Source organism: Bos taurus, chromosome 17 (genome assembly GCF_002263795.3).
Source record: "Bos taurus isolate L1 Dominette 01449 registration number 42190680 breed Hereford chromosome 17, ARS-UCD2.0, whole genome shotgun sequence".
Lineage (NCBI taxonomy): Eukaryota > Metazoa > Chordata > Mammalia > Artiodactyla > Bovidae > Bos > Bos taurus.
In genome coordinates this window covers 18565542-18574886 of record NC_037344.1, presented here as the reverse complement: position 1 = coordinate 18574886, position 9345 = coordinate 18565542, and the positions used below count along the sequence as shown (strand labels likewise).

Below are 9345 nucleotides of genomic sequence, written 5' to 3'. Positions count from 1 at the left end.
ATGACTAACGCTTTTTCATGTGACTTCTTTGCCCTAGAATATTACGGGAGACATAACTCAAAAAATGAAACTGCAGTGCAAAAAAAGACAATTCAGTTATGTGTCAAGGCATATTTTGAATACAGATACAGATTTTGAAACATGAAATATTTAGGAAATGTTTTAAAAGGAGTAGAGATTGAGATTAACCCCAAATGGGATAAGAATCAATGAGCTTTTCTTTGCGCTTTTATTAAAAAGTACCATCACGTATGTTTATGGAAAAGATAAAAGATTACAAAGGGAGCTGTTATAAAAATCTGTCAACCTAAGTAGTGTCTAACCAAATGCACAATTAAAGGCCACAAATATTCAGTTTATTTAAATTTCTAAAAGATGTAAAAATAGACAACTTTTCTTTGTAGTAGAAACAGCATTATTATGTGGAGTTACGGGACCTAGTTTGGTGTGAAATGATGTTCCTCTGGTCCCTCCAGTTCCTAAAATGGCTAGAGTATTATTTGTTCTTCCTCACCCACAAAAGGTCTGATTGAGAAGCATATGGTCTGATTTGAAATATAAATTAAGTGTGGCCAACACTAAAATAGTAAACTCATTATGGTAAGTAGAACATTATAATTACATGACAATAATTAGGAAGTGGAAGCATGCAGGTTATTTGCCAAATATTAATGTAATGGAACAAAATAATTTCTTCAAGCAGCAGTTGGGAAGGAAAAATAGGACTTCTATTACTTCTTAACTAAAACAACATGTTTATATAGTAGCTTTTGAATATTGTTATAAATATCACCAGAGACCAAAACACAAGGTAAATTTCATTTCTATATTTCAGAAAACCTACTTGAATACACTTTGAAACAAGAGTACAACAAAATAGAATATACTTCAAATGTTGAATATACAAACTATTATAGTTCAAATCTGAACACTGGTACTTTCCCTCTTAAACTTCAACTAAAAAAAAAAAGGAAGAAAGAAAACTCCAGGTATTAGAGTTACCTGACAAAAATCATGCTGAGCCTTAACTTCCGAGTGACAGCAGAACTGAAACGGATATGTCTGCACAGATGCCAGGGCTAAGTGAGTGACAAACAGGCGTGTTATAGCAAAAGGCCAGAGCCAACTGTTAATTTGTCCACAATTAAGAAACTGACAGACTTAAACTACCATATAAAATGTTACATGTAAATTCTATAACAATACTGTGCTAGGTACAAGATTTTTAAAATTTTTCTTTTAATAAAAAAGCTTTACACAAACAAGCCATTAGCTTATTTCAATAAAGAAAACCGAAAATTAGTCTAAGGCCTTTGTTTTAAATCAGCTTAAGCTATATGATAAAAAAAAAAAAAAAAAAAAAACGCACTAGATCTTTTTTGCTAACCTCTTTCTGAAGCTTTTGGATCCATTCTTCAATTCACATTCTAAAATACCTATATTAGCAGTTTTCACATAGCACCAGTTAAGTGAGTTCTGTGTGAACACAGTAATAATTGCTGGTATGCATATAAAATGCATCAAAAATTGCTATATGTAACAACAAGATCACCCATCCCAATCCCTCCCCACTGAAAACTATATAACCTCTTACAGAGTGTTAGTGTTCCAAGTCTTAGTGTAACTTGATATTGTAGTGAGTTGCTTGGTCCCTTTCAGTCCTTTTCCTTATTGACGGGTTCAGTTGTTTCTATTGTAAGAGGCAGTTTTCTGTCAGCATCTCAATATGTAGTTCATTTCCCACTGAAACATGGGATAGGTAATTTATTTCCAGTAAGTTTGATTGTTTTCTTAAATGCATTAAAAATGTTTTAAAGTCTTCTGACTTCTGTCGATGACATCCTTGCAAATACTTCTATCAGGACTATCACTAACATTCTAATGTCCATGGGAGCGCGGCTGTTTCATTTCTCACATGTTACCAATCCTTCCGTTTTCATTGTTACAGGAAGGGCAAGAGCTGAGGGCGCACTGACAACCACTACGTGGGTCACTGTCTTATTTCCATCTGCCGGTTTTTCTTCTTGTACCAGCTGCAAAGTTTTCACATCATGTTCCTGCTTTTTTGCCACTGCTTCTGATTTAACCTCTGGCCCTTTTATGACAGCGCTGATAACCCGGGGAGGAGTCTGGCCAGATGCCTGTTGAGGAGGCACTGATAGTCTCATTACAGGGGCCCCGTGAGCTATTGAAACAGGGGTGAGTGCTCTCACAGCCAGTGGGGTGCCCACAATGTTAATGCTTCCTGACCCAGTCAGATTCGACTTCGTCTGCAGTTGACACTGTGCAAGTTGCGTAGCTGGGATGGTAATAATTTTGGCAGGCTGCATGGTGATTTTGTCTCCATTTTCAGTAGAGGCTGGCATCACAGTAGGGATTGTCTGAATAACTACCTTTGGAGAGGCTGCTGTTGTCGGACTAGTGCTGGTTATTAATGGTGCACCTGCATTAACTGACTGAACTGCCACAGTTGAAATTTTCTGACCCAACGATGTCATTACAACAGGTACTTGCATTGCCACACGAACTGTCCTGGTTGATTTAAAAAAAATAAATTTGATTGTATGTCACGCTATATTATTAAATAGGTCTCTCTGAGAGAGAGAAAAAGGTGAATGCAAATCCAACATATGTAAAACTAGTGGACCCAATTTTACAGATGTACCAAAAATCTCTGAAGTTTACAGCATGAAATAACATGAGATGAATATATTTAAACATAAGCTAAATATATTTATATATATATTTAAAAGCCTACATTAAATTCCATCTATAAAATCATAAAAAAAAAATCAATTCAAGTAAGAAAACACATCTACTTTAAGAAGAATATTTTAATTAATACATCGAAAAATACCAAGCACTTTTCAAAGTCTTGACAAAGAGTCAGTTCTTAGAATACAAATATTAAAAAAGGAACATCCTAGTTTTGCCAAAGAGTTTTCTAAAAACTAAATACATTACAACTACTGGTTTCCCTCACTTACCTTGGGGCTGCTGTTGCTGATACAGATGTGGTAGTAGTGGGAGACCTGGATGAAGCATCATGACCAGGGGGAGTGATGTTCACAACTCTAGCTACACCCTTCTCTGCTCTGGAGCAGTTGAGAGGAGATGAGTTTTTCCCACCACGAACAGAAGTTGCTGCTTTTAAGAGACTTTCTGCAGACAATGATACTCGTTCTAATGATTTTTCATCAGTAGCTCCTGCTAAATCTTCACTACAGGTTTCACTTTTGTCATCATCTATAACCACTATGTTTTTGGGCATATCCTTGAACTGATATACAAGCCTCTGTCCTTCAACCTTTGCAAGGATACCCCTTTGGTAATAATATCTGTAAGGAAAAAGTATTAAATAAGTCAAGTATATTATGTTTGCCCCCCAACAATCCCCAAACAAAAATACCATGAAGAGATGCTAACAGAAACATTCACTTACTCTAATAAGAGGTAAGGTGGGACTCCATTCAAAAGACTAAGAATTTGAAGTAGCTATGAAATTAGAACTTGGTACCATATGTCCTATAACCTTGAAATGTGTGAATTAGCTAAAAGCTCACTTTTTATTAAAGGAAGTCGTTTAACCTAAATACAGAATATATTATTGTACAGTTGGCCCTCCGTTATCTATGGGTTCCTCATCCATGGATTTAACCAACCACAGATCGAAAATGCTCAAGGAGAAAAAAATCTCCACAAGAGTTCCAAACAGCAAAACTTGGATTTGCCATGTGATAGCAACTACTTAGCATTTATACTGTGTTAGGTATTTTATCATCCACAGATGATGTAAAGTATATGGGGGGATATAAGTAGGTTACAAGCAAACACTACCCCACTTTATATGAGGGATTTTGATCATCCATGAATTTCTGGTATCCAAGGAGGGTTCTGGAGCCACACCCTTCAGATACTACTAAGGGACAACTGGATTTTACCGATACTGGTAACAATTTAGTTCTGATTTACATAGGGTATAAAAGCAACTTGGTATTATGTGGAAAAATTACCAAAACCATACTTAGTAAAAATGAATTTGTGGCATATGTGAACACTGTCACATAAACTATGTTCATTTACAAATACCCTTAATTAGAATAAGCTGTGTACATTACAAAGTTATGTGGACTCCTCAAACTGACAAAACTTAAAATTTTCATATCACAATAAATCCATTATAACAAATTTGCAAGAACTAAAGAACAAATTCATTTTGGAAACTGTATTATGTTTGGGTTTAATTTTCTTAAAGACACACCGTTTTCCACAAATGGATTTTCTAATAGTGTTCAAATTTTAGCCATTTAGACTAAACCTCTCTCTCCATCTGCCTCCAAATCCAAGAAGTTCCTCTAGAAAATCCACCCAAATTAAAATTAAAAGCTATAATAAATAAGAGATTTTAAGAGTTTCTCTTTAAATATCAGGTTTCCCAGGTGGTTCAGTGGTAAAGAATCCACCTTACAGGAGACACAGGAGACCTGGGTTCGATCCCTGGGTCAGAAAGATCCCCTGGAGGAAGAAATGGCAACCTAATCCAGTATTCTTGCCTGGAGAATTCCACGGACAGAGGAGCTTGGCAGGCTATAGTTCATGGGGCTGCAAAGAGTTAAGACACAACTGAGCACTCTCACGCACTTTAAGTATTAAGAGATACATAAGTTTTCTTTGAAAACTCTTGTGTTCTTACCTCAAAGCTCGTCCCATAGTTTCATAGTTCATGTCTGGCTTGTTCTTATGCTTTCCCCAAAGCTTAGAGACAGCCTTTGAATCCACAAGCTTGAATATGCCTTTTTCTCTCTGAGTCCACTTAATATATCGAGGACAAGTATTTTTATCTTGAAGTAGATCTAAAAGAAACTCCCACAAATAGGTTGTGTTTCCTTTGAAAACAATTATAGACACTGATTAAAAATTCATCAACATAACTAAAAGCAAGTATTTACTTAAGCTGAATAAAAAAATCAATTTACTACTGATAAAGAACAAATGTACTAAGAGTCTGCCATTAAATACTTGACTATATTATCAATCATTTGTACAGTGCCAAACTGTGTTGTCTAGTGAATAACAGTTCAAGAAATAAATAACAGTTTTGAAACTATAGCTATATCATAAGGCCATGCACTATTTTATTTCAAATTAATGACAGAAAATAATGTCTGGGATCTCAGGAGTGAAAATAAAGTAGACTGGTAAGACATTAAGTCTTGGCAGATGGCTAAGATTTGCATACCAGAAGGAAAGGAAGGAATGTGGGTAGGAAAAATAAGGAATTTCATCCCAAAGAGAAGAGAGCATCACTCTTTTTTCTGAAGGGTGGGGAGGAGTAGTGGGCAATGTTATGAGAAGACTAAAGACAGGCTGCTGTTTTTCTTTATTCCCTCCATAAGCCTCAAGGTACAGAGGTTCGTAAACTGATGAAAGAAGAGAAAGAGAGTCCTGAGAAGAAGATTAGAATACATAAGCCATCACTGAGCCACCGGGTCATCTCTAGGCTCCTGCCCACTAACCCTTTACTATCCTCAAAAATTCAGATCCAAGGTTACAAGCTAGATGAGAAGACCCTTGGGGTGGGGAGGCTTCCACTACTCAATCTAAACACTGATGCTCTTCCTCTAGCATTTTCATCCTGAAATTTCCCCAAAAATTCAATAAATCCAATAACCCATAGTTTGGCCCTGTGTGCATTCTCTTGACCTAAAAAGATTAATCTTCAACTTTACAATGTTATTACATTTGTATCTCCGAAGCCCTATTACATCAGTGTCAATACCTAAAAACTCTTAGTGTTAAATCACAACTTTCAACTACATCAGTCTCAACTGAATCAAGAGGTATAGCTGGGGATTTTTATTCTGTCTATGACCTGGAGATTATAAGAACTCATTCTAGAAGAAACTTTTGTGCAACAGACAATGCCTTGTACATAGTAGGGATCTGAATGCTCCTGTGTCTAATGAATTAGTTATAGTTAGACCCATTGACATTCTTCAGATTATCTTCAACTGCTTCATTCCAGTTATCATCCCTAAGTTAAAATGAACAATTCTATTTCTGGTTTTAAGGAAAACAGAATTCAGAACAGGAAGCCTTCTTTATCAGATAAGGTAGTTCATGGAGTCTATGCAGACATCATAATTTTGCAGAAGACGAAGCACTGACTGAATTTTTAATCCAGGTGTGACTATAATGACTTTAATCTTCACATGACAACATATTGCCTCAGGTTTAATAATACAAAACTGAAATTTTAATGAAAGATGATTTTGACTGGTAAAAATAGGTTACCACGAAATTTTTTTCCAGTGGTAAACATAAGGTCTTTGAATATAAGAGATACCATTAATGATGGGAGTAATTTTAAAAACAGTAATAACTGTATATTTACAGTTTAAATTTCTAACACTTACTACTAATAAAGTTTTAAGGTTTTCAATACAAATTAAAAGATAAAACCTAAGATGTTAGGAATGTAAAACAACCAAAGACAGAGAAGAAAATAAAACTATCCTAAACTTGTCCCAAACTGAATAACAGTTCCTAAGTAAATGGAGGTTTACATAACTGGATTTTTAAAAATCTAACCAAATTTCTTGGTAGATTCCCTGACTTAATTTTATTAAAGACTTAATCCAACAAATTAAGAGAGCAGAGAATGTAGAAGGCTTATTGTTATTTTTGCTTTTAACAAGAATATACAAATTCAATATACACATCAATTTTTTAAAAATACGTCAAACTTTTGTTTAGACATCCTTACTGACATGACTGAAATTGGTTGATTGGAAAAGTAAATTCACCTTGCTTCTATCAGTTAAGAAAGTATGTATCAGAAATGAAGTCTTAGTTTCATAAACCTTCTCAAATGTAAGTGCCTCCATTTGACTCTCCATGAGGATGGGTGTAAACACACACACATCGTCCAAAACAACACAGGTGTGGATCAGACTGCACTTAGGGCCTTTTCCAAATCCAAATGCTTGCCTAGCTTCACTCCCTACAGTTTCTCTATGCCTACAGAGCCTCACTGGGTAAGGACCAGGCAGAGATAAGTTTGAAAAAGCTCCCCGTGTGATGCTCATACACTCTAGATTAAGAATTACAATCCAAGACAGCATTACAGTGCATACTAGAAGTAATTTTCCTACAAATGTACTTGACCGGGGGGGAAAAAATATATATATCCATCTCGCCTACAAAACAGCCCTCCCCAAATTACCTTTTCCTTCTCTGGGTTTCTTCTTTATACCTAAGTCAGGAGACCCATTGGAAATTGGTGACTGCTGGGTCTTTGGTTTACGGCCAACTGAAAAAAGAAGATATTGAAACCATACGTGGAAAACAGGAAAAATAACAGAAACATGATAGCAGGCTTTTTGATAACACATTATTTTTGAAACTAGACACTAGTTTATGGATTAATATACTGTGTATATAAAAGCTGCTTTTAAAAGGAACATTAAAAGCACTTCTGCAATATAAATTACAGCAGTTCAGTCGCTCAGTCACGTCCAACTCTGCGACCCCTCTTTGCGTTGATAGTAAAATCAATGTATATGGCAAGTCAGGTACTACTAACCTATTATTTACACGGTCACAGCCTCAATTTGCTAACCTTTTCCAATAACGTAGCAATGGAAACAAATTCTAGTATAAACTTTTGTTTTCTGTTCTACAGAATTGTTAGAAAAAGCTTTACCTACCTATTGCAGAAGATCTGATAATCTGCGAAGCCCTTTGAGCTCAAATGAGGAAAAGTAAAAAATATTATTTTAAACACTCTCTACTGCTCTGAGCCAATCAATTCACCAGAATTAAAGCATAAATTTCCCCACCTCAGGTATAAGAATAAAAAAAAAAAATCTTCCAACTAATTGCTTCATGTCTAAGAAATGTTTGTGCCCTTTCATTTCTCCTCACTCACTTCTGCCCTAAGCCACGCTCAAGATAGTCCAACATCCACAATGAACAGAAAAGCAAGAGCTACACTTCTCTACAGTAAGGAAAGAGTATTTCTGAAATGTGTTGTGTTCAACCCTCAGCATTGAAGAATGAATGCTGGCAGGTGAGGGAAGTCTCAAGAAAGAGACTGGGAATATTAAGTATAATATTACTGATTTGGTGATTGTCATACACCTGGGATTTCTGATGTCTCTACTCTTCATTAACAAGGATTATCTAGAGCTAAATTAAAATGCCCTAATTTATATTTGAAAAAGCATAGCTATTATATTCTAGGATTTCATTATGGTAATTCTGATCAATAAGAAGTATGTTTTGGCAAAAATTAAAACAAAGTTCATCAGTCTCCTAATTAAAAATAGAGCTTAATTTCTCAATTTAAATACTATTTATATGTACAAAATATGCAGTCAGTAATAAGACCCAACATCTCTGTCTCCTAAATTCAAGCACAAAAGCCCAACTCCTTAATGGAAAGGTTAGTCCCCAAAGGCTTGTTTTCTTATAAAGCAGCATGTCCCAAATCATGTTATTTGACAAATAGGTTATTCATCAGTAGGAAATGGGTTCTACAGTCAAATTAACTTTCAGAACTGCAGATAATCATCTCTTGGAGATTTATAATGCACATTAGTATATTAAAAGCTCTGGAAATAAAAATAAGGCCCTACTATTAAAAATAACCTACCTAACTTTCTATGTCCCAAATGTCCTTAACCACAAATGAGTAACTGGTAGTGTTATATATAATTTTTAAATTGTCATTCATTAAGACCACCTATTTTCAAATACATAAGATTAGTATTAAATTGGCAAATTATTTTCTGGTTTATACCATACTATCATGTACACAGATCAACCTATTTATCTAGAAATCTTGGTTCCCTAAATACTCCCAGCTTTTCATAGTCTTTCTTCATTTAAATCTAAAATTTTCTTAGGTAATTTTTAACAGTTTGCATAAGATACAACCAGCCAAAGGCTACAGTGGGCAGTGGGTAAACAGGGTTATTTACATGTATGCCTTTTGTTTAAACATTTACAGGGCAAAGTAATTCTTCCTTCTAAATTCTCTCATCCATGCCTTATCTCAAATACATATATAATCTATATTATAGAGAGAAGGCAACTGTGTTCTTCTGTTGTGTCCCTCACAGCAATGAGGCATAGACCTGTGAACATCAGAGCAATCTGAAATACTGCTACCTAATAAATGATTAGATAATACCATTATTCCTAACACAACTTTCCCCCTTATTTTTTGCCTTTGATTTTATCCGCCCCCCGCTCTAAAATGTGCAGAAAGAGGCAGAGAACAAAGTGGAATTAGGTGAGTACCCATTTACACAGAATTTCACTTCTTTCAAATTTTACCTT

General features: G+C 35.2%; 1 protein-coding gene across 14 annotated transcripts in view; it reads right to left on the bottom strand.

The window, feature by feature from the left end:
• Positions 1 to 210: 210 nt before the first annotated feature.
• Positions 211 to 9345, bottom strand: part of ELF2 (E74 like ETS transcription factor 2) — a 99836-nt gene continuing 90701 nt past the window's right edge. For 10 of the 14 annotated variants that reach the window (XM_059876143.1, XM_024977417.2, XM_024977418.2 and 7 more), the window contains 5 exons: positions 7710 to 7748; positions 7226 to 7312; positions 4694 to 4886; positions 2988 to 3338; positions 813 to 2532 (listed from right to left, as the gene is read on the bottom strand). In XM_059876143.1, coding sequence (XP_059732126.1) covers positions 1905 to 2532; positions 2988 to 3338; positions 4694 to 4886; positions 7226 to 7312; positions 7710 to 7748 — 1298 coding nt within the window. In that variant the 3' untranslated portion in view covers positions 813 to 1904. Of the gene's footprint in view, positions 2533 to 2987; positions 3339 to 4693; positions 4887 to 7225; positions 7313 to 7709; positions 7749 to 9345 lie in introns of all 14 variants that reach the window. The other 4 variants (XM_024977419.2, XM_024977422.2, XM_024977423.2 and 1 more) reach the window with 2 other exon arrangements.